The following is a 26,788-nucleotide window of genomic DNA, read 5'->3' as shown; positions in this document are numbered from 1 at the left end:
ATTGTTAATATTGCCTTTTGCCAGTGGTGAGCATATGTGTCTTCAGATCACAAGACCTTTGAATGCTAGTAATAATGAGATTTTCTTTCTTCCAAAAAATTTTTAGTAAAAATTCTCAGCTACGAGTTAGGGAGTTAGTAGTGTTACACCCGCCTGATTCGGAAAGGTCATTATTATTAATCTCTAACGATCAATTACAAAATAGTTCGTTATCACACAAAGCTCGCCGACCCACAGCGTAGATTGGAACAGCATGGTGGGTCTAAGCTCCATATCCTAAACTTTTAAGTGTCTCAAACGGTGAAGGAAAACATCGTGAGGAAACCTGCACACCAGAGAATTTCTTAATTCTCTGCGTGTGTGAAGTCTGCCAATCCGCATTGGGCCAGCGTGGTGGGTTATTGGCCTAACCTCTCTTATTCTGAGAGGAGACTCGAGCTCGGCAGCAGGCGTATATTGGTATATCCTAAAAGTCCTACTTAAAAAAGTTCAGTCCTAAAAGGAGTGAAGCCTGGCCCGGTAATGGGCTCTTAAAGTATGCTGGAGTAAAAAAATACGCAATACAATAAATTCTCACTCAGAATTCCTTTAAATTGACTTTTACAAGCGTCTATTCTTTGAAGCTTCTAGTAATCAGACTGTAAAATGCAACACCTGTTCAGAATGTTTCTTCTAAGAAAAGGAAGGAGTTGGCAATTGGCCGGAAACTCAATGGAATGGATAACAATGCTTCCGAATAATAATAAGTATTTACTTTATACATAATGTTATATGTAGCTTTAGTTTTCTTCAGCGGAAAATCGTATTGGATTGGAGTTCGGCAAGCTTGATGTCATCAAGCCAGCAAACACTACGGCTCTAAGGAGAGTTCGTTTAGATGTGCTAAGACGAAGCTCTATCTACTTTTTTAATTAAGAGCGAAATATTTGCTGAAATTTTTAATTCTTTTCTTTCAGAGTTATATGCTGACTCTTTTCGGCAAAATTTGGTTTTTGAACCCATTGTAGAGTCCCTAAACACTGACAGAATTGACATTTTAAAACTGTGTGTATAATAAAAGCTTACTGTAAATAAATTAATCTGAACTTGAATACAGGCAACAAACGAAAGATTTAATAATATTGAAACACCAAAGTTTAAAAAATACACCTAAAATGTTGGGCCATAAAATTAAGGAGGAAAATATCAGGGTATGCACAGAAGATACTCGAAGGTAATATACCAAAAATTTTATATTTTTCCTTAACAATTTGGATTAGGTACCTATCAGTGGCGATGAGTTCTTGCAAGCCGAATTCCGCCGGGTTAACTTTAAAAATCCATGCATATTCATTGTTGTACTGTATCTAGATATTGAGAAACCGGAGTTATTATCATGCTGTATGAATTTCCTTTTCTTTGGGACTTCAGACGACAGCTTTCATCTAAATTCCATTTTCGGCACTGGTACCTACAGTTTTGCCTCATTGGTCCGTTAGTTCGAGTTATTGGTTAGGTCTTAATATTGAGCTTTTCTTTCTTCATAGAAAATCTCAGTAAAAAATCTCAGTCCGGAGTTAAGATGTTAGTGATGTTGCACATCCCCGTGCCTCTGACTCGGACATTATTATAATTGTTACAAAATAGTGTTTTAAAGAGTGAAGAAAACATCGTGAGTAAACCTGCACACCTGAGAATTTTCTATATTCTCTTGGTGTCCTCCGCCAATCTGCACTATGACAGTGTGGTAGCCTATTAGCCTAACCCCTTTCATTCTGAGAGAAGACTCGTGCTCAACAGTGAGACGAATATGGGTTGTTGATGTTAAACCCTCCCGCCAACCAACATTGGAGCAATGTAAGCTTCATCCTTTCATATAAGGAGGGAGGCCTGTAGACCGTTAAATGGACTGACTATGGTGAAGTATAATTCAAAACATATGAACATAAGTTACCAATAGGTACCAACTCAATAAGGGGTTACAGGCATTGCTTAAGATTCCGTTGCGAACATAATGCGTGTAACTTTATGCACGTGTGCTTGATTTTCCTAGTGCATTTGTTTATTTTCTCGTAACATCGCACCGCCACTTGGCAATAGGCTAGGGTGCCAATTACACAAACGACATGTTGTAATAAACTACTATGCAGATTGCAAAGGCGTGTAACTGATGCCTCAAGAAAATACTAAATAAAATTTTCTGATTTTCAGACCCACTGATAAACCTCTTGCCACTTTTGTGGGTATCCATCAGCGTTGCCAGACGTCCCGTTTTTGGCGGGACGTCCCGATTTTTGAAATCAAAATTAAATGTCCCGCTTTTTGGGAATAACTCAATCGTGCGTGCATCGTACACTCACTTCTCAGACTATTGTTTGAAACGCTATATTTTTCTAATTAATAAAACTTTTTGATTTTGATTTCTGTTTTTTTTATATTCAGAAGAATAATAAGACTCAAATATTTAACTACATACTAAATGTGATTTATAATAGCTATATTATTATTAAAATACATCTCTGTTTATTTTTACCATGTATTGTCACGTAAAAGTTATTTGAACTTAAGTATAAATATTTAAAAACTTTTGATCAATAAACTTTTTTTTACGTTGAAAAAATTCGACGAGAAAAATTCCGCATTTTTTAACCGACTTCCAAAAAGGAGGAGGTTCTACGTTCGGCTGTATGTGTTTTTTTTTTTTTTTTTTTTACTCATAAAGTTCATACATTCCGACTTGGCAAAAAAAATCTGGCAACGCAATATGTAGGTACACAAGAACTTCGGTATGTACACACATCAAAAACTTTCTTGTAAAATCTCTATTATTTCAAAATGTTGAAAATATTTTTGAATCCACCAACGACTTTCCATATAAAAACAACGTTAAACATGAGGGAGTGACGTAAAAATATCGTTGAATTCTTAGTTCTGCTGATAAGCAAGTCGCAGGTCAAAAGTTCGAATGGCGATCAAACGTACGCTGGCGGCAAATGTTGATAAAACTATCAAAATTTTACATTAATTACATGTACACGAAAACACTGTTAAAGTTAAACGGTAAAATATAAACAAGCGGAATAGGTACTAACATAATATATTCCTAAGTATGAGACTTTACAATTATACTTTACACCAACGCTCCTGGGCCTATACTCGTAGTCGTCGATTCTCTTTCTACAATCGCAAACGCTTCGAAAATTAAAAAAATGTATGGGGACATTTGCTATCGACAGGTCACGTGATAAAGTTGTTTATCGGATCTGGCATTCCCTTATGTCAAATATTTAAAAAAATAAAAACCCGACTGCCTAACCTGCTAGCACCAAGTCATCCGCCTCGCGTATTTTGTACAGCGACGTTTTTCTAATTGTAGATTATTTTTTAATATGGCCATAATATACCATTTTGAAATCCTCTTGATAAGAAGCCCTTACATTTAATATCCATATCGCTTTAAAGGAAAAAACAATTTTTTTTCACCTAGAGTCTATACACACACGTCTCACAGCTGTCGTGTTGATTTTTTTTTAACTTCACCTATCTAAGAACACTTGGGTTATTGAGACGAATATAAAGATATCTTAATTAGATACGTAAATCCGTTTAGCGTTCAGTTTGGAAGATATGAGGTAATAAAGAATATTACATACACATACAAGATACGCGCGCGCCTTCTTGCAGTCCGGTAAAAAAGAACGCAGCATTCATTGTTAAGAAAATCGTTTTTTCTACGAAACTCTATCGATGTCTACAATATTTGAAGTTATTTAAGTTATCACATGACAGGCGGACCGTTAATAAGGAAGCTGCGTGAGTGTGGAAAGGTTGTTAGGAATTGTGCGATAAGAAACAGAGACCTCTAGTTTGCTAGACCTCTAGTAGATGTGAAAGATTAACACCCAATTCTAATTATTATCCAACTAGTTTCTAAGCAGGCGCTTAGTCTATCGCCACTGTCACGCATTTTGAGATATAAATCGTAAGTAAAAATGACATCGTGCAGTGATATTGGCTAAATTCATGTAAGTTTTTAACAGACAATATTGTGAATTCCTACCTAATGTATCGTAAAGCCAAAAAGTTATGACAAATAATGTAGAATGAAAGTGTAGATCCACTAAAACAGTTTGATCCATTAAAACTTTAAACCGTGAGTTAATATTTTTTGGAGACGTGAAGCTTCTACGAACTCTTTTTTGATCAAGTAGGTAATCTTGTGAATCGCACACAAAATAGTTAAGTAATAAAACTACCAAAAACTGTTAACACTGGTTATTTAAAAGCCGTCATATATGGACTAAGTTATCTCTATAACTAATTTACCTAATAAAAAATGTAAGTACTATCTTCCAATCTTTCTCATATTTGAGTAAACATTTAAGCGTATCTACTAACTCATCACTATTGCTTATTCAACAGTAGTTACGGTTACGTCTGGCAACGCAAGTCGAGGAAAAGCTTTATATGGTATGTCATCGCATTTGGACTGAGAGTGTTCTGCATAAAAATCTCGCTCGGACTGCAACTACTCTCACCATAAAGCCGCTCACAATTTATATCTTTAGGTACATCACAATTTTATACGTAAGAAACAGATAATAATTTAACGTACTTTTAAAGAAATGTTCAATACAGTTACAAGACTTTTTTTAGAACTGAAACAAACGCCGAGCACACCAAATGCAAAGCAAGACAATATATTTTAATTTTATATGAATCAAGAAATATATAGAAAACTAGCCTACGCCCAGCGGTTTCACCCGCGTTATTCTCGTTCTCATGAGAATACGGGGATAAAATAAAGCCTATGACACTCTAAATAACATAGCTTTCTAGTGGTAAAAGAATATTCAAAATCGGTTTAGTTGATCCAGAGATCGCCTACAACACCACAAACTTTACCTCTTTATATTATTAGTATGGAAGTATAGATAAAGAAAAGTAAACACAAAAACGTAGTTATTTATTTGATTCAATCAATCTATCAATCGAGCAATTTATAAGATTGTAGAAAGGCAGTCTTTCCGTATAAGGGGGAGCCTTACGTGGCTCGACAAAAAATTGAACCTGGCATATTCCCAATGCCTTCTAGATAAGTACTAACATAGCATCATAGCTGGACATTATGCCAATGACCTTTTACTCTTAAAGCTCCAAAGAGCCAAGAGATTTCAATATATTAAATCTGATAAGATCCTAGAAATAGAGTACGGATTCTATTTTGAATTGAATGAATTTTATTTTGAATCTGATAACTATGACATTGTCGATATCCCACGGTATGCAATAAAATAAAAAGCCCTTCGTTTGTTGTTTAACTTTTATAATCAATTGAACTTCAACTAGGGACACGAAAGCTCTTTTAAGCCATATGAATGCTCACTTGAAAAGCTTTTGATATTCGATGGAACGATCAGATCGATATTTGATTTCTCTCTTCAACCTACAAAATACGTGTATTTCTTCTTGGTTTAAGTTTACTTCCAAATACTAATAAGACACTAGTAGGTTATTTTTATTAATATAATCGTATTACCGTAAATGCCTGAACCTACGGATTCTACGGATACGTATCTAATAATTTCTGCTAATTCTATAAATATTATCTACTAAACTCAATAATAAGCATTAAGTATATTATAACATAACATAACATATAACATAACGCCTCTAAGTAGTATTTTACTAAAAAGCTGGTAAGCTGTATAACTGTGATCTTTATTATCATATTTTCAGTATTGTTTATCTTTGCCTTATTTATCTGGATAATACGTTCGTTTTCTTATGTTCTCACCTATTTTATTGGTACCTACAATGTAAGAGCCTATAAATATCCACTAATATACCTACCCACATAATTTAAACTGCTTCTATTCTACCTTTTACAGCATTTAGCCCTTAGCAATGGACTTTCTAGATGTCAAAATAAGCGTAGGAAGTTCGTAACGGAGCAAGCTTTACCGAAATATAAGGCCTCGGGTCGGCGCTAAACTGTGGGTACTATCATCGAACTGCAGTCAAATCACGATTCAGAATTATTTACTGCCCACTAACTTGCGAGCGTGATGCGATCTGATTGCGGTGCTCTTTGAATTCAAATAAATGATAGTGCTAAAGTTGCTACATAGATGACAATAAAACGAGGTTAGAAGTTTTTATTAAAGGTTTCTCGTGTTTCTTTAAGTACCACATTATTTACTTACAAAGTTATGATAGAACAGTTACAGATACAAATAAATACTAAAACGTAAGTAGTTCCAATAGCAGGTAATATTGAAAGGTCAACTTTGTTTGCAGATACTACCCGGTTTGGAAAGCAGATTCTACCGAGAAGTCAGTGAGAATCTAAAGTTGCTCTTTTCCAATCTATAATCGTGATTCTATCTTGTGATGATGAATGCGGAGCCGATTACTCTCAAGCATCAAGATAAATTATTAGATATTAGTGATAACAAGCTGTGCTTACGGGCTACGACATATACTTAAAAGCGTTATCAGGCGATGTTAATATATGCTTTACCGTTCAGTATTTCTATCTAAGCCATTGGAGATTTATTGATCCCAATATTATCTCTAACACCAAATGAAATATACTAATTCATTTAATAGGTAATTGAATAGTAATGAATGATGACATGCGCTTTTGAAATGTGGTCGCTAACTAATAATGGGTCGGTCTGATAAGAAAGGTTAAACTAATTCACCGATGGAATCATAGACCTTCACTAATCGTAAATCGTTAAGCATGCTACTTAAAATAAATACTCAAAAACCAAAGATCCGAAAAATATTTTGACAGTCAGTTGGGCCAGCTTTAGCAGCGTAAGTTCCGTTGAGTGGCAGCGTTCAGTAGAGCCAATAATCATCATTATTATAAATATTGAACCGTAGACCCTCCACTCTAAACGCTAACATAGTAAAAGCGCGTGGTAAAAACTGTCATGGTGCTTATACTAGTCCTAGAGGCTAGAGCGGCGTCATAGTTGGGTAGGTATGGGGGAAACTGAAAACTTTTTCTGTACCTCTTTAACATAGAAATGGAGACCTGGCTGGACCTGGTGTAGTGCCTCAAATACCTATACGAAATTGTCTACCAGTTCACAGTCTTTACTCTGACCAGTTCTCCAGCTACGAGTACGTAGCGTTATTAAGGCGACTTATTTAATTCTGGGACCATGCTCCAGAAACACTGTATAGTAAGAAGAAGATGTTAGTCATTTTTATTAGGGTTCCGAACGTACGTATATTATAGGACTCAAAAGTGATTACAAATATAAGAAAACTAATGTCGAACAAAGGTTATGATTCACAACACTTGTCAGGACAACTTAATTAACAAATCAAACTGTAACCAAAGTAAGACCCTAGAATGGCAGAGAATGACATTGAGTGAAGTCACGTACTTGTGAACGAGTGTGTAGGGTTAAAGGTACCTTTGACTGTTAACAAACACTCCCCTTTTCCACTCAAGTCACTCTCCCCGCCTATCCCAAGTAACCCATTAAGAATTACACAACAAGAGATGTGGACGGCTCGAACGCCACGAGCACACTGAAGCCGTCCGTACCGCAAGTCGTTGCAACGCGATAACACGTAGTACAAAAACGAAACCCTTATAATAATATAACTCGCGCACATTTTAATGTCTGTCTGTTTTCTCCGAATGTACCAATTCAGCTCAAAATTGGTACACATATCAATTCTTGTGACACAAACGCAGAGATGCACTTATGGGGGGTAAGACGGAAAGTTGAAAATAAAAACTTTTGCAAACTTCATCGTGTGATACATAAAATGAACGGTAGGTAAAAAAAAGTTACTTGGTAAGAGGATTTAAAAAATGTTTTTTTTAATAAAAAAAAATAGCTTTCACGTTATTTTTTTTTTGTTTCATTTGAACTTACTGTATCTTTGGAGTTTCATCACATACTTTTATTCATTCTCATACCTTACTCATAAACTAACAAGATGCAACGTTAACAACAAATGCTTTCAAAAGCGTGCCGTTACGATACGAAGTCATATTTTTATACGCATCAAATAAATTATGATTTAAGAAATTTAAAATGTCAATAAAATTTTATATCATTTCGAATATGGTATTTGCATTAAATGCGACCATTCGGATATTTTACGAGCGTTGTATTGAATGGATGTAACTTGTAAAGACCGTACAATACTACTTGCAACACCGCTGCTTGCCACAGCTACTATAGGTAGTCGTAGAATACTGCTTGCGTTAACCATGTGGCACGTCGATTCTTTTTCTAAAATCGAAAACGATTCGATAATTAAAAAATGTATGGGGATGACATTTGTTATCGACAGGTCAAGTGATCAAGTTATCGATAGGATCTGTCATTCCCATACATTATTTAGTTTTCGTGTTAAAGTTACACATGTGTGTATTACGATTTAAACTTTATAGTTTTAAGTAATGTAAGGACACAGGATATATTTATTGGTATTAAACATTTTAGATGTGTGAGTTTACCTCGTTCCCCTCAAAAAACGACAGACAATAATTTTGTTGGTGAATTTGAGTGCGATGCATCTTCATATCTAATTCCTACATATGTATCCATATGTATGTAGGTACGTCTAAAGCCTCGAACACCATATCAGCTTGGTGAAGCACAAAAACACTAATGTATTAGTGGGCTCCTATTTATTAATTGCTTCTAATTGAATTACGGGTACAATTAATCAGTTCACCGGTCGGATAGTGTTTGCATTTTAAGTAGGATTTAAATTATTTCCCGTATAAGCGCTAATCGACTACCCACATGATTATACGGGGCTATAAATAAACCGCATTGAAATTTTGGCGTTTTAGCCTTTTTACTTTTTTAAACGGAAATCAAAATTTTTATATTGATTCTCTACATACGAAGATCATTCGTTTTGATTGGTGATAATGAAATTAATTTATAACACATTCGCTCGTAAAGTGCCTTTTATTTCACCAATTTCAATATCGTAATGTATCTCATTACGCAATTGTGCCGTAATGTAATATAAAACACACGGTTTATAATCCGTCTAAAAACGAACGGTACTTTATTAAATTTTAGCAAATGGTTTTTATGTTAGAAAAGTACTCAAAATTTTCAGAAAGTGTGTTTCCTGGCAAACGTCGTATGACATACGTGCGCTTTGATAATTATGGCCTCTGCTTACTTATAATCCTCGCCTACGGCTCGGGCTAGCAATATCGCCTCGGCTGTAATTTTCAACTTACCGCACTTAAATCATATTGGTAGAAACGCTTCCCTATTACTACTAATTATAGAAAATAGTTTATTAACTTCCCAATGTTTTTGATGGCCAGTCTTGTCAAAAGATACTCGTACGATGAGTACGAGTAGTTTGTGCCCGCTTTTATTCAAAATTATAATAAGCACAAACTAAGTATTGTAATATCTCCTCAATTTCAGTTTAGATTTAGGATTCAGGTCTTCGTCACAAAGTTAATTAGCTATTCTTGTGATTGCCGGTTGCTTGTACGAGCAAATGAAACCATAGTTTTTGATAAGTTTTTTAAATTCGACCAAATGGAGAGAGGTGCACCTCTAAAACAAAAAAAATGTTGTATTCATATTAAGAGAGAAAATATTAAGAACCTGCGAGTTATTAACGAAGTGTCCTTACAGCCCCTGCATTGTGTACAGTAACAGCTATGTGACATCGCTCATTTCCATGGCAACTTCGTTGTTAGTGACATTTTATTTTTGACATCCCAAAGAAATAAAGTTCAAATTCTAATAAAACTTGTTATAGGCGAATATTACATCGAAGAATATAAAATAGCGAAATCACACCCCTGGTCAGTTAGGCATTTCGATAGAGCCTGAGTGCTGTCCGTATACCTATAGGTATTATCTGATCAAAGTTAGGGAAAAATGCAAATAAAACTAATAAAATATGTAGATGTTTTATTAAAACTAATAAAATATGTAGCTGTTTTATTAGGTTTTTAAAATTCAAACTGATACCTAAGAATGTTCTTTTGTATGATTTATAGCGAAACCTGTTGCGTCCGACAAGTTTAGAACCTGAGTTTTTTAGTCATGAGTTCATCACTAAGTTCAAGTTTACCGAATTACATGGCAACTTATTATTATTATGTAATACGCAGGCTTCTATTGGCAAGTATATGCTAAAAGCATGTTAATGTTCTAGGTTCCCGTTTGGTTGGGAATCCTTTTCGCGAATATCGTAAAATGGTGCTGGTGCCAGGCATAGGATACGGTAAATTAATTCTTCTAGAATTCTTTTTGATACTTAGTATTTATTATAATTTTCAGGAAGCCGATGGCCTACCTGTTATTAAGTGGAAATCCGTTGCCTATATGTATAACGGAGCACCATCTTGCAGGGTATGAATGACGACGCATAATGAGCTTTCCTTTACACATTATCCTGAGGAATATCGTTCATTCATGTGTCTGAGCTTTCAAGACGTCCGCGTGGTGCAGTGGGTAGTTACCCTGCCTTCTGCATCCACGGCTGTGGATTAGACATTAGATTATCCAGTATTCTCACAATACTGGATAATCTAATGTCTGGGTACACACTGGAATATCCAGTATTTTATCATCATCATCATTATCAGCCGATGGACTGTCCACTGCTGGACATAGGCCACTTGCATGGACTTCCAAACAAAACGGTCTCGAGCCGCCAACATCCAGTGGGTCCCTGCAACCCGTTAACCCGTTTGATGTCTTCGGTCCAGAGGGACGGTCAACTAACACTGCGCTTTCCGATGCGGGGTCGCACCTTGAGACCCCAACGTGTCTGGGTGTATTTTATACTTTAATTATAATAAGTATTTATATGCAGTTTATAAATATGCATATATTATAAAAATTATAAAATCTGCTATCTTGGTAATATAACACAAGCTATACGCTTGCTTTGGGGCTTTTTAAGTATCTTAACTGGTATAAATAGCCGGTTTCGTGGCTAATAAAATAAAAATGGCGTTAGTACTTCCCCGGAAGAGTTCTATTAAAGTCTTATTATTATTTTAAAAACTTATCCTGAATGTTATAGAAAGTATCCCTGAGGATACCTTCAAAAATCTTATTATTATTTACTATTACTATATTTTTATTATTTTATTTACTAGCTTATTTACTAGCTAATACGACATAAAGATATTTAAGAAGACAATGTTCATAGATTAAGGATAGGTCTTTCTCCGTTTGGTGTAAGCTAATTATTTAAATTAACCAGGTATTTGTAGTTTATTCCACAGAGGAAGATAGATAAAGAATGTCTAACTGAAAACCCTTGAAAATCTGTTCGTTGGTTGCTTCTTAAATGGTGAATATGTACTTTGATACAATCTACTAGTGTAAAGTGTTATGGCAGCTGATTGGTTAACTACCTTCTTAGTACATTATCAGGAACACTGAATAAGTGTTATTTTAAAATTAAATATAGACATCAAATACACGTTCATACATATGTAGTTTATTTGTATAGATTACGAGTATTATCCCGTTTAAGATTTCTAATGATCAGTTTAGATATTAAATAACTTAAACCGACTAGTATTGCCTGAATTGAACAAGTAATTAAAGATAATGGATAAATAGAGCCCGTTAGAGCTTTAAAATACTACATTGAGGCTTTAACTACCTCAATAACTGTTAAATTAAGTTGGTTAGTGTAAAACAGTGTTAACGATGGTAATAACAATAATTTGTATGAGTCTAAAGTGAATTATTATAACTACGAATAGGTACGTATACCTAAGACGTGAAAATGAATGTTTTACGAACTTTGATAGATACGGTATACAGTGTAGTGTACACGCCTAAAAATCTCGTTAGATATACTTACCTACCTAATCTGTGATTTAGTATTACTGAATAAATTATCTACCTAAGAGGATCCTAAAATACAATGTAAATATGCTTGCAAAGCATGTAAGTATGCAAAATTATATATAAACTGCACTTAGTTCTTTAAATTCAAAACCGCATATTTCTTTAATATTCAAAGCCACTGTAAAAAAGAGAAAAACCAATTGCAATATTGCCTACGACTTTGTCCGCCTAAAATTGAGTTTTTCACAAATCCTGCGGTTTTGCAGGATAAAAAGTAGCCTATTATGTTACTCAGTAACCTCCTCTATCTTCCAGTGAAAGTCTCAGTAAAATCGATTCAGCCATTGCAGAGACCACCCGATAAATATAAAGACATACAGACAGAAAAAAAATAATAAGGTCGATTGTGTTATGTTTGTTGTCTACCGTCGGTCAATATTACAATAATCGTTACCAAGTGAAGTCCATCAACCCGTTTATGAGCATGGTCATGGAAACTCTTTGATTCTCTGTTCTACGTTAAAAGTAGAGTCAGCCGTCGGACATTAGGTAATAACTAAACACACGTAGTTAGGTGAGTAAGTACCTATGTAAGATATAAATGAGTATAAATTTTGTATTTTTATATTTATAAAAGATGTTAGTAATAAAAGCGCCCGAGAGTTAAAAAAGCGATGCTTTTTAAAACCCATCGTTGGCGGGCGTAGCGTATAATGTGAAGTGTATATCCAACGCCCAAAATTGAAAACGCAAATCGATAAAAAAAATTGAGAGTCGATAATAATTATTTACAATCATACATGTTTACTAATTGCAATAAAATAATAAGTTACCTAATAGGGTGAGGCGACGTGATCTCTGATACAGATGACAGATGTAGGTACAGCTGATTGGCTTATTTGTAGTTTAAGTTTAACTTCAACTACTTACCCAATTAAATAATTCGTCTACTAATCGATCTTTCCAACATAACTCGTATATAAATAAATTAAAGAAAAATCAATGAAAATTTAATTAAAGTTCTTGAATTTTTTTTATGATAAATTGGCGTTTGACGCCGATCTCATTCGTCGCGAAATGACGAAGTAGTTCAAGATGGTAGCGTAGGTATTTACTTGATAGGGGTTCAGTTCATGTAATAAACATCTAAATAATAATAATAATATGAAATCGATAATCAAAATCGGTTTACGGGCATATTTGCCGCTGAGGTAGCATCCATGGTAGTATCTAGCCACGACCTAATCCTACATAATCGAATCTTGAACTTCCGAATACATAATTTGTTAGATAAATTCAAGTCAAACTCCTTTCTGTGTTTGTAATAATAATAAGTAACTAAAAATAAAGTACCTACCGAGCTTAAATTATTTTTCTAAAAGCTACTTTTAAAAACTTATTAACCTATAGCTAAAAAACTAACCTTCCGTTTCCTATTCGGCTTTTCCGAAGTTTCAAACTGATTTTTCTTCCTCATCTTCGTTGTTACAATTAACTACAAATTAAGCACATTTCAAAACAAAAGTCTTTATGATTTCACTAATAATATAATTGTCTTTATACAAACAGTTCCAATTCGCACTATAACAAAAGACCACTAACCGTGAAAAGTGTCAATACAAGCAAGTTTACTATATTTTCCAATAAGATACACTTCACAAGCACTATTTCTACTACTAACAACTGCGGCGTCAATCCAAAAATCGTAATGCGAATGCATTACGTCCCGTAACTCCGTAATCCGTTTCCGCGTTTCCGCTGAAAAAAGTTTAGCGTACAACGTAGAGCGGGAACCGTGAGGCCGTAAGCTGTGAGGCGTCTCGCTACAGGCCCACACTACGTCGGAGTGGGCATCCTTTGGCGGCATCGGCACTCCCGCCTCCGGGCTCCACGCGCCGCGTCCCGAGCGCCGCGCTCCTCCCGCCTATTCCGATCATTCAAATAGATCACTTTATTTACCCTTCTCATCCTAATTGCTCTTCACTAATACATTCGCTTGTTGAAAGATTAAAATAGCGGAGATTTGTTGCAATGCATTATGATAACGAGTATGAGTCATACACGGTTTTTTCCGAACGAAACGGTATATGGGTTAAGGTCGAGAATGTTTGTTTGTCTGAATGTCTGCTACCGTTTTAATAAAATGTACTGAACAAATTGTGATTGAGTTTGAGCCAGAGCGGTATTAGCGATTTCAATATAAAACCCCACATTAAAATCGGTTGTAATCCCAAATTGCTGCAATTATTTTTATAATAATATTAAATATTATGTCTAAAACAAATTCTAGTTTAGGATTGAAAGCTAGTTTACATATTTATTATATTCCTAGGTTTGGTATAGTTAACAATATACGATAACTAATTATAGAATTAAAACTTGAAATTAAATCAGTTTCAGAAAGTAACTCTGCTTTTGCAATCAGTTTAATATATCCAAATAGGTAAGTACTTAGGTACCTTTAAAGTGCGAACATTGCCTATCTAGAGGTTGAATGCAGATGTTTTACTTCACTGCATAAATGTTAATTACTAATAAGGCGCAGACACAAATGAAGTTTGCATAATTTCTTTACAAACATTTAACAAAATCATTGCTTGTGCACTACAAAGTACAAACTATTTTAATAAACGTGGTGTGTCTCTATGTATCTGCGTCTGGTACAGAGTACAATATATTCATTAGAGTACATGCATCATTGAGCCCACCAACCCGCATTCGAGCAGTGTGGTTGGTCTAAACTTTAAATCGCCTTTTAAAATTAAAATTTAGTTTCAAAATTCATTTATTTCAATTAGGCTTAGTTTACATGCACTTTTGAAACGTCAAGTTATGTCATGATTTAGTGGTGGTAATTAAAATCGAAATATTAGGTAACTTTCCTATGAGGAGAGAGACCTCGCCGTAGCTGAGTCTCGTGATGATGATAGGACTTATAATGACCAAACTACATGCATTAGTTAGGTAAAGGTAAGTAAGTATGGTAGGCACTTTATCACAATTAATCTTTTTTTTATTCATAACGCAAAGCTTTTTTTATTCTAACGTGCTTTTAGCAATATTTCAGTGAAATAACTGCTTAATTTCAATAAAGTTTCACCATCGTATACACAACTGAACCATAACAATTTAAACACTTAACAAAGTATCTATAAATTACACCTAGTTGAAATCTCCATGGTGGCTGCTCAACGGCGTGTGAAAATCGCCTAGTCGCTATAAACAGCGGTCGCGTTGATGCCGCATACAAATTGCTCGTGCTTTTAGTATACTTTGAAGAGCTACTAACCAAGTGTTGGTCTCGGGTCGCACATAATCGTGCTCAACTTAACGTAACGTTTACAGCTAATAAAATATACGCTTATGGCACTTATAAGAGAGGCTTTCTCTTCACATAAACTGCACACGTGAGGAAAGTTTTAAAATCGTTACGATAAATCTATGAAATAGTATTTTTAAGTGGGGAAATCCACTTGGATACTCGCCATTGAAGGCGAGCGGGTTATATTAGACTTGTACCTAAGAAAGCTCCCACCGTTCTCCTAACCCGTTGCCTCGGCCTGGACCACGGAAACGCTTTGTGGGCGTGGGCTCTATCCACGCCCGCACGGGGGCGTCAGGACTGATACATTCAGGCCAAAACATATTTCCCTGAGCCCTTTAAGCTGAGCTCCAAGTGTAAGAGTCCTGACGTTCCACCCATCTTCTGCTTATGCATTCGGGCCTCATCAGGCGATGCTTCAGTTCTGCGCTCGCCCAAAACTGACATGAAGCCGCTGAAGTCCCGTTAAGAAGACTTCAGCACTTAAACAATCAAAAGTTGCCGCGTGACTCTCCACCTAGGTTCTTAAAGACTATCTATTCAAGACGCTTAAGGAACACTGGATGCGCCTTCTAAATAAAATAATTAGTTACGTTATTTTCGACAAACATTTTAAATAAAGAAAATTTTAATAACTTTACTAAACTTCTTTCTTGAACGATGACTCATTTTTCCATATCCCGTATTTGGATTACTGAGGATCTAAATATCTGTAATTAAAGTAGAAAGTTCACGATTAAAAAAGATTTTACATTCCTGAACGTCCGGCGGATGTATCTACCGGATGAAACTCTAACAAAGTTCTCTAATTGTTCTAATCGAACTTTAAATAGTTTATTGTTAGTGTACACAAATCATAATTAGTAATTACTGATTAATTGCTACCTGCCGATGTTGTAGAAACAACTGTAGATGATTTATGTTGATAGAATTCTATAATTATGTTGTACAGAATTGATTTTAATTTCCCGCTGAAACGTCGAACTTTTCACGTTCTTTAATTACGTCTGACGGATTGTCTTTATATTGTATTACTTATTAAGCTTAAAAAAAATCCAAGGTTTCTTCACCATTCAGCTCACTATTGAGCACGAGTCCCCTCTAAGAATGAGAGGGGTTCGGCCTTAGTCCACCACGCTGGCCTGAAGTCTGCAGATTGCGAGTCTTCACACACGTAGAGAATTAAGAAAATTCCCAGGTATGCAGGTTTCCTGACGATGTTTTCCTTCGCCGTTTGAGATAAGTGATATTTAATTTCTTAAAATGCACATAACAGAAAAGTTGGAGGTGCATGACCCGAACCGGATTCGAACCTACGTCCTCCGTATCGAAGGCAGAGGTAATTTCCAGTGGACTATCACGTCTCTACAGGTTCTTCTTAATATTAACTAATTAAGGATTAATAAAAATGTTGTTAATACAGTTTCCAAAATACTCAATATTAAAATATTATAAAGCCATAAAGGCAAACATATAGACATAATATTAGACAATGATCTTTGCTGTAGCTATTTATTTTAATGGAAATAGACGTTTATTACTGCTAACATTTCTGTACATAATATCATGATGATTAAATGAAACGGCCTCGATGATTTATTGATCTACAAGTAGGTAGGTCATATTTCTTGCAATATGAAAAATGGACCTACTAATTATCTTGCATTGTTTGTATCCAGTATTTTTATTCATACTAAAGAATAATTTTGATACATACAAAAAGGAATATGAGTATGACTCACGTCGTCTTTAGGTACATGAAAGTTGATATATCGTAGATATAATTCTTAGTTACATAATATCAATAGTTATTTATGCCACTGTCATGCAATAGGGGCATTGTAGCATGAGTGTTTTAACAAAACTTGGTAAATAATAGTAGATTGTTATACAAGGGGCTCAAAAGACTCATTTTATACGAGGTATTTTTAGGGCACCAGTCGTAAAGCGAGGACCGCTAAATAGAAACCGAGTTTATAAATGGGTTTAGCCCCGCATGTTACACTATCTTTTAACTACGATTGCGAGAAAATAAAATAATACAGTACCGTATTCAATGTTAAAATTATTTTTGCAGACGCAGCTCGCCACTTTTTTTCTTTAATTTTTAGGGACTCGGTTACTATTTAGGCGGTCCTCGCCCTTCGGCTTGTGCCCTAAAACACCTCGTGTAAATGGGTCTTTTTAGCCCCTTGTATAACAATCTACTATTTGTACACAGAACAGAAAACGCTAAAAGCTAACGTCCTTTGTATTAGAATAATCATAATTTATTTCCATATTAATACTAATGGTGCCAATGGCGAAATTATTATAGATATTAATTATCTGTGCAATAATTTTAAATTAGAGCAAATTGTGAATTCTATGGATACCTATAATTCAAATATTTCACAAGTGAGTAGTACGTAACTTCTCATTTGTTAGAAATCGGCCTGAGGCTACTCTGTAGAGTACCTTTTATTTTCGCCATAAATTTATTTAATGGCAACCAGCGTCGTGGATATGAATGCCAGCACCCATTACTAGACTGTCAATGGCTACGAACGATTTGTTATTTAGTACTTATCGTCATAAAGAAGAGTTATGTTGAGTATTTATGTCGCGGAGAGCACGCTCTAGGGCCGACTCTACCCGTGTCTGATCGCTTGATTTGCCATTATTGGCTTTGATTAGACAAATCCATTAAATTCGCATCAAAACTTGCACAACTTATTTATCTAGGCGGAAGTAGGTATTGATTGTACTAGATGTGGTTACGACATTTGCTACTTAGGTAAGAACCGCCCGCATTTATTAACATTAGTTAGATACAAAGAAACATAAAGCCTTTGTTTAATTACTAACTTATTCATACAGATAGCTATATGTAAAGCTTAGCTCAGTAAAATGTGATCACTAGGTATTTTAGCTGGTGGGAGGCTTCGGCCGTGGCTAGTTACCACCCTATCGACAAAGACGTACCGCCAATCGATTTAGCGTTCCGGTTCGATGTCGTGTAGAAACCGAAAGGGGTGTGGATTTTCATCTTCCTGTCTTGCCTGTCTTGCAAGGCGTATCCTTTTGGTCAACTAAGCGCCAGCTCTTGGGTCACCTGACGTCTTGTTTACTCAATCAATCCTGCCGGACTATCTATGTGGCTTACTACTGGAACCCAACAGAATTACTCACCCACAGCCTAAATTACTAAGCGGTATGTCTTTGCCAATGGAAGGTAGTCACAACTACTACTTTATTGTCAAACCAGAAAAAGGCCTTTAAAGATGGTAATCGAACACAGGACCTCCCAGTTGTCATCAAAACGACTATAGCATTAAAGGTGGGTACCTTCGTCATGAGTAAAAAATGCGTCGCATTGCACCGCGCGCTTTAAACACGCTTCCTTTCCACAATTATTCAACTTGATTTATGTATAGCCTCGTTTGATACGAGTAGTATGCAACGGGAAAATAGATTAAAAGTGTGTGAGAACATTAACATTCACACCTTCGGTTATTTATTGAATTAAAGGTTGACATTGCCAGCCCACGTGTAGTTTACGAAAATACGTTCTGTAATTTAATAATATAAGATCCCAGAGTGTCCGACACAGTTTATTTTCACAAAAATGAAACCTTGGTTTATCAGTAGCGTTTTATGCGCTTTGAATACCTGCGTCTTTGTGGAAACTTGCTCTGTGACACCTGGGCAGGTACCAGGGCGCAGGGGCCTGAGCCAACAGGCACGTCGATTCTCTTTCTACAAACGCTAACGCTTCGAAAACTAACAAAATTGTATTGAAATGACAGATACGACCGAGATCTTGTGGTCCAAGATTCCAGGACCGCTTATACATACATTACTTATTTTCTGAGTAACGAAATAGATGGGATAAAGTAGTTTAGTACTCACTCTAAACGTAACGCATGCTCCTAGCTTGGCTGTTCCAATCTTGTAATATTTAAATAAAATATTCCCGTAACTTTTTACCTTTATTAACTTTTTTAAGATAAAAAATGCGTACACGTTTGTGTACATGGTCGCGTCCTGTGTCCAACCAAATCCAAAGACAATTTTAAGGCTTGCGACCAGTGCTATTATGACTTAGTCGCACATAATGCAACCAAAACATCAGTGTGTACGAGACCTAACACATCTATACTAATATTATAAAGCTGAAGAGTTTGTTTGTTTGTTTGGTTGGACTCAGAACTACTAGTCCGATTTGAAAAATTCTTTCAGTGTTAGATAGCCCATTTATCGAAGAAAGCTGTAGGCTATAATATATATTATCCCCGTATTCCTACAGGAACGGAAACCACGCGGTTGAAACCGCGCGGCGTCAGCTAGTATGACATAGGCTGCTAATACCGAATCATAGTCATTTTAATACCAAGTCAATAGAAACTGCACGGTACCTAGATCTTTAAAATTTATTTTCTTTTACTTTTACATCTTACGTTCGACACCTAGAATGTGCAGTTTTATAAAAAGAAATGTCTCACACTGCGTAGACACATATTTTCGATACTCTTGAACTAAGTATAGGTTAAGTTTTCTATGGACGCAACGAAAGAAAACAGAAAACGCTAAAGCTGATACTTCTGCTTTCATGTCCGTGGATGCTACCAACGGTGAACGTGAAAACATCAGTGTATAAGAGGCCTAACACCGCCGCAAACACCGTGATGCTTTAGAATCATTCAGCGTAGGTAGATTTATAGGTAATCGTGTCTCGCGACAATACTAATTAGCTCCATGATTGATGTTCTTGAATGACAATGTCTTTTGTAATTAAACATGTAAACATTTCGTGTCATCTAAGAAAACAATTGTTCGCCTAAACGGGTGTTGATACGCTATCGTGTACTCTGTGCCTTATTTGGGAGCTAACTTTATCATTCATTTTATTAGTGTTCGTAATTTTTCCTTAGACCGAATAGATCTTAAGACCAAAGCCTCTGAACCTCAATATCTCAACGGTAAAGTGATCGGACTCATCACCGAGGATGGTGGTTTAATTCCATTCCGTTGGACTATTGCAGTATTTCCGAATGTTTGGAGGGGAACGAGAAACGCGCTGCACAACATCTTCATAGAGACATTTGGATGTCTCTAGAAGCTCTCTATTCTCAATAAAAAAAATCTAAGAAAGAAAAACTCAGTATCTCATAATATCTCGACCCAGTATTCGAACCCAGGTCCTCGTGATACGAAATCACATAGAAAAGTTACTGCTACCTATAAAATGTTGTTTTATATACATTCCGATAGAATTAATGAATTTGCATTAGCTAATTTATCAATTTGTCCCGATGCAATATCTAATAAGATAAATAAATGGACGTCCAATACAATCTGAAGCCTTTAATGGCGTACCGAAACCAAATTAAACTAATATAAGCACTTTCCATGCGATTTCTAAGTCCTAACAGTTTTAATCTAATCGGTAGTCCAGAGGTATACGTATTTGCGTGACTGTTTTCAAATTAATCAAGTGCTGCTAATTGATTGGGGCACGATTAACTTGACTACTTGATCGACTTGGTAAGTTGCTATGCAAATCTGTGGAGGACATTGGCGTGAATACTATTTCAAAAGGTTTCCTGTTTTGTATGTTTTTATTTTTCAATATAAATCCTTGCCATCCAAAGGGTAGTAATCGCGCCAGCGTATTGGGTACTTTGCCCATGGGTGAACTATTAGGTAATGTATTTGTTTAAAAATTATTTATTAGGTAATGTATTTTTTTTTAAATAATATTTGTCATAACTTTTTTTTTATATATGACCAATATTACCATTCCCCTCCAACTAGTCGGAAAAGACTGTGTTAGAAGTGGGTACGACAAAATAAAAATCCTCACGTATTTTTTTTCATGCTTAGTAACGACACAGTAAACTTTACTCTGGTAACGATGCGTCTAAGATGGAAGCTAGCTTAGGTACTTGAAAGAGATATACAAGTTACTTTTACCCATAAATCTGGTGGTTTCTACAGGGCATCATTCTGGAACGTAAAAAGCTAGTACATCTTTACCGGTTGGGTGGTAACAAGTCGCGGTCGCTTCCTACCACCAAAACCAGATCAAAGCTACTTGGAATCGAACCCAGGACCTGTTGAACACCATAGAATAACCAATTGCAATATTTTTACATAATTGGTTTTGTTTCAAAAGAGTGTTTTGAATTGTTCCAAGTTTTCGTAAACATTAATTTAAATCCTAACTGAACTATCTATAAACAAGAAGAATCACATGTGAGTTTTATTGATTACTAGCTGACGCCGCGCGGTTTTACCCGCGTGGTTCCCGTTCCAGTGGTAATACGGGGCTCTCAATAAATGGGTTATCTAACACAGAAAGATTTTTTCAAATCGGACCAGTAGTTCTTGAGATTAGCGCGTTCAATCAAACAAACAAACTCTTCAGCTTTAAAATATTAGTATAGATTATAGGTATTCGTACATACCAGTAAAGACTAAGGAATTAAGGACTCCACTTTATTACGATGCGTAGAAAGAAAAAAGACTTTATTGTACACCACAAAGAACATAAAATTTTAATTTGTAAGTTAGAATTACCTACGTGGGAGCTTAGGTAACTTATTTTAGTAAAATTACTTCCATATCTTGAAATTGATTCTGTTATGACTGTTCCTAATTGCTGTACCAACATTCTGTTTCCTGTGACACTGAATAAATCATAAAATAATTACGAAGTTATAAAGTCAATTTTACAAGATTCGTTCAAGAAAATATTTTAATTACTGAGAATAAATTCTTGATTGCCAGCCCAGTGGATATGTGAATCCGGTACCGGAGGGTGTGGGTTCGAATGAGATCCAAACATCGTGAGGAAATTAATTATCTGCGTGTGTGTCTATCAACCGCATTGGCGTGGTGGACTATTGGCCTAACCCCTCTCATTCTGAGAGAAGACTGAAGCTCAGCAGTGAGCTGAATATGAGTTATAATGATGATGATGATGGTGAATGGTGATGATATAACTTAATCATATCACCTAATTTCAAAATGGTTTATTTTGTGTATTTGCTAGGCTACAAAATAGCATTTCTGCTATTTTGCTGCTGCGCCGGAGGGTCTGGGCGAGCAAAGAAACTCTGCCACTTAGGGCTCGAACAACAGAGGGGACGAAGCGTTTCTCTGTAGGGCCTCTACCAGTCTACCTTATGTGTACTTTAGACCTCCTTACTTGTTGACTAGTTTTTTGTACAAACAATAGTAGTATACATGTATTTTATAATATATAGGTACATTTAAATCTTGTGTTCCTAATATTCATTTTTTCATTCAATTCATTAAGTTTTATCACCCCTACGGTTTTTGAAATTTTCCCTCGATTTCTCCATGATTCCATCATCAGATCCTGGTTTCCTTATCGTGGTACCAACAACAAATCAATTCTAAATAAACATAAATGATATTGTCTGGTGGTGGCTTCGGCTGTGCCAAGTTACCACCCTACCGGCTACGATGCTCAATTGCTTTATGTTTTGTGGGAATCTGTACTAATATTATAAAGCTGAAGTTTGTTTGAACGCGCTAATCGCAGGAACGACTGGTCCGATTTGAAAAATTCTTTTAGTGTTAGGCCATTTATCGAGGAAAGCTATAGGCTAATGTAATATCCCCGTGTTCCTACGGGAACAGGAACTTAACAGTTAGTATAGAATAAACTTGTACCAAGATAGCCCGCTTCCAAGTCCATCGTCTCTCAACTCTCTCAACAACAATAACGTTCAAGGGAAATTATCAAGCTTTGTACTGCATCTAGTCGGTAAAGTAAGCGATGTTAATTAGATTCCAATTCGTCCACGCATTGAATAGACAAACGACGTCGAAGTGACGATGTAGGTCGTTCCCGTCACGCGCCGCTCCGTACCGCGTTACGGTGCGTTAGTATTGTTCTCTACACATCCTTTGTGCATCCCACGACAACAGCTCACTTACCTACTGATCGAACTGGAACAAGAAGCCTTGTTTAAAGGCTACATCTTTCAATCACCCGAGATAATGCACTATCTTGTGAACACGTGATTCTTGTCTTCAACAAAAGTTGTAATCAACTACTAATTTATTTTAAAAAAAGTACAATAGTTTCTGAGTACATTATCAACCTATATTCGGCTCACTGCTGAGCTCGAGAATCTCAGCTCAGAATAAGAAAGGTTAGGCCAAATAGTCCATCAACCACGCTGCGGATTGGCAGACTTCACACACGCAGAGAATTAAGAGAAATCTCAGGTATGTTCCTGTTTAAGACACGTGCTATTTAATTTCTTGAAATGCACAAAACTGATAAGTAGGGGGTGCATACTCCAGATCGGATTCAAACCTACATCCTCTGGAATCGGAGGCAAAGGTCATATCCACTGGGCTATCACGGCTGTCAAGTACCTATTAAGGTATCAAAGTGATTGATTGCTTGACCGAAATTAATTAGTCCGAAATATTTTATTCCAATAATAAATAACCATTACCTAAATAAAAAATAAAGAACTGAAAATAGATTTGTGTAAATTTTACAGCCTTCCCCAACCAAAACGTCGAAAGAAAGGCTATTCATCGCACGACTTTAGCCGTAGAACCTGCGAGCTATGAAACCTGAAAAATTAACACAGAAGAAATAATCAAAATACTTGAACCTTGCTCACGAGATTACCGCCATGTGGAATGTTGAGTCAACTATTATTGTTCCGATAGTCGTTTCGGTCTGGTCTTATAAGCGAAAAGCTTTCGCTTGACTGCTGGTTCAAGGGTCGGATACAGAAGTTATTCTTGAGACGGCGCGTATTGTGAGGAGGTTCCTCACTCTGGAAATTGCTTGGGCATGGACACTCATATGTCCCGCAGCGGGATGGTTGAATTTTTTTTATAAATTTTGTATAGAGTTTTGTATTGTATTTTGTATTTTATTAACATTATAAATTAAAAAAGGGACAAATAACTGAATGAGAGAGATTAAAATATAAGTAGCAGACCTCAGAGTAGGCATACTACACACGAGTTTACATACGAGTATGTGTATAGAAGAGTGTCAAACAAACGAAGTTGGAAAAGATTAAGCGCACTAATTAGAAACATCTATCAGTTTCGCGGACAAGGCCGCACTGTTAGCAAATTAGGTCAAACGATTCGTATGAAAGGATTAAGCTAAAACAGACAGATTATGTTTTTTAAGTATGGGTACCTACTTAGTAAAACAAGATATCATTATAGTTTAGCTATGTTTAACAGTTTCTTAGTGGTGAGATTCGGATGAGCTGAAGCTGTTGGTCATACATTAAGAATCTACGAGTATACTAATTATAAAGCTAAGGAATTTGTTCGTTTGCATGATAATCATCAAAACAAAGCAAAATTGTCTTTGACATAATTTGCTTTCAAAGAATATCTCAGGAGATATTCATTGAAAGCATGGTTTTAAAATAATTCGTTCTGTTTTCTGAGAAACCTTGTCAAAGGTATATGGAAAGTTAATTAAATCAATTCGTAATTAATCTAGATAAATTAAATCTTGATAATTAATTTGTCAGACATTTTTAGACTAATTTCATAATTTATTAACCTTCTCGTACCTACTCCGGTATTCAATTTATACGTTTAGAGATTTTAATCTTGTTTTGATTGAATAATAATTTAACGACTCCTATATCAATCGAAATTATTTATTAATCATGTAATTAACTCGACAGACTACGAGTAGCTAACTGACAGCACAAGCAGATTGCCTAATTGATGTTAATAAAACAATCGCCTATGATAAAGCTATGCCTTGCCTAACACGCTACGAACACATTTTACAATGTCACAGAATACATAATTATGTACAATACATATGCGCTGTTTTATGTCTATAGCCCGACTGATCCTTTGTTGTAAGCCTCATATGATTTACCGAGCTACAAGAAAGTACCTAACTACCCAATAGTTGTTAACGTAGGTGGTAGCTAATTGTAAGCACATCGGGCTTTCGTTTAAATGGATAATATTGGAAAAGTGTAGATGACAATACTAATATTCTTGTTTTTGTACTATTAGGTACTCGTACCTAGACAGGTATTTCTCAATAAAATGTGTCTTTTTTATTCTTTTCAAGTTAGCCCTTAACTACAATCTCAGCTGCTGGTAAGTGATGAAGCAATCTAAAATGGAAGTGGGCTAACTTGTTAGGAGTAGGATGAAAATCCAAACCTATTTCTACACGACATCGTAAACGGAACGCTAAATCGCTTGGCGGTACTCCCACCAGCTAGACCTGGACCACTGAATCAATTAAGAAAACCTCAAAGCCAGGTATTGAACCCAAAACCTGGGTCTTGTAAATACTACTGAGCCACGGAGGCCGTCAAATGATAATATTAACCGGATTATAATGTAGGATCTTTATCGTGTTATTAGTCTGATGAAGGAAGGTCGTTAATGTCTGCCACTGACAGTAGTCCTTGATTTAAAATATTGCCCGACGATTAAATTGTGACAGGTCTTACTCAAAGTGCCAACCTCGTGCTTTGGGGCCATTTATCAAACAATCTAAACATTTATAATATTATGGACTGAGTTAAGTTAATGACATGAAATTACGGTTATTTGGCTTAGGTAACTAAGGTACAGAAGTTTACTTTTCTATAATTTACAGGCGCATATTGGAATTTGGATTATATTTGTTTGAAACTTTTCAATAACATAATTAATCTCCAGCCATTGCATGAGGTGCTACTTTGGTGCTACGAGAGTACCTAGTCCATGAAGTAGTTAATAATTAATGTATATTTATTTATGCATTACAGGCTTGAGCTTGAATATAATTATTAAGCCTGATGGTAAGCATTAATGCGGTTTAAGTTGGAGCGCGCTTACCTAAAAAATGCCTATTCAGATTTTGAAGGTGTTTAAATTTTATGTGTCCGGAAACACAAACGCCGGAAGGGCATTCCAATTTTTTGCTGTACGAATTAGAAAAGTGGATGCAAATCGTTTACGTACGAATTGCCTGGACATCTACAACGTAAGGCCACCGTTCGCGGCATGGCTGTTCTGTGGTAGAAAGGAGAAATATTTGAGAATGTACGTAATAGGTATGTCATATACTCATTACTATAATATCTACCTATCCATAATTCCAAAGCTAAAACCACAAAACTACGAAACAATGCAATATGAATTAGAAACACAGCAAATTAGGTGCTACAGTTACTTGTACAACATAGAAATCTGTAACAATAAAATGATAATCCAGAAAAAAAATTAAAATTTGGATTTTTTTAAATTTTTATTTTATTTTAATAAAAAATAATAAAATTTTAATTTTATTTGAAAGTATTAATTTTTTTTCTGGATTGTAATTGGTAAGTTAAAAGTTGCACTATAAGTCATGAACATTGTGTTGTGTGCTACCTATTCAACTTAGCTTTTCACGGAGGCAAAGATATATTGTACTTTTCAAATACGAGTCGATATGCGTGACATGTTTGTAATGCTAATAAGAGGCGACGACTCCCGTATTTGGTATCGAAAACTTCGTTAACTTTATGACTTCCTAAATTTGTAAGCATGTGGGGTAATTGTTTTCATATAAAAACATTTAATACCTAGAATAGCAATATCTATAAACCGAATTAAAGGCGAAAAAGCTTTCAGAGTA

General features: G+C 35.6%; 1 protein-coding gene across 3 annotated transcripts in view; it reads right to left on the bottom strand.

The window, feature by feature from the left end:
• LOC112058262 (muscle, skeletal receptor tyrosine protein kinase) overlaps nt 1–13,687 on the bottom strand; it is a 50,558-nt gene extending 36,871 nt beyond the window's left edge. For 2 of the 3 annotated variants that reach the window (XM_024098970.2, XM_024098972.2), the window contains exon 1: nt 13,246–13,687. In XM_024098970.2, the coding sequence (XP_023954738.1) occupies nt 13,246–13,299 (54 nt within the window). In that variant the 5' untranslated portion in view covers nt 13,300–13,687. The remainder of the gene's footprint in view (nt 1–13,245) is intronic. The other variant, XM_052891078.1, reaches the window with a different exon arrangement.
• Between the last annotated feature and the right edge of the window lie 13,101 nt (nt 13,688–26,788).

This window comes from Bicyclus anynana, chromosome 3 (assembly GCF_947172395.1).
Source record: "Bicyclus anynana chromosome 3, ilBicAnyn1.1, whole genome shotgun sequence".
Taxonomy (NCBI): Eukaryota; Metazoa; Arthropoda; class Insecta; order Lepidoptera; family Nymphalidae; genus Bicyclus; species Bicyclus anynana.
This window is presented reverse-complemented; position numbering and strand designations above follow the sequence as displayed.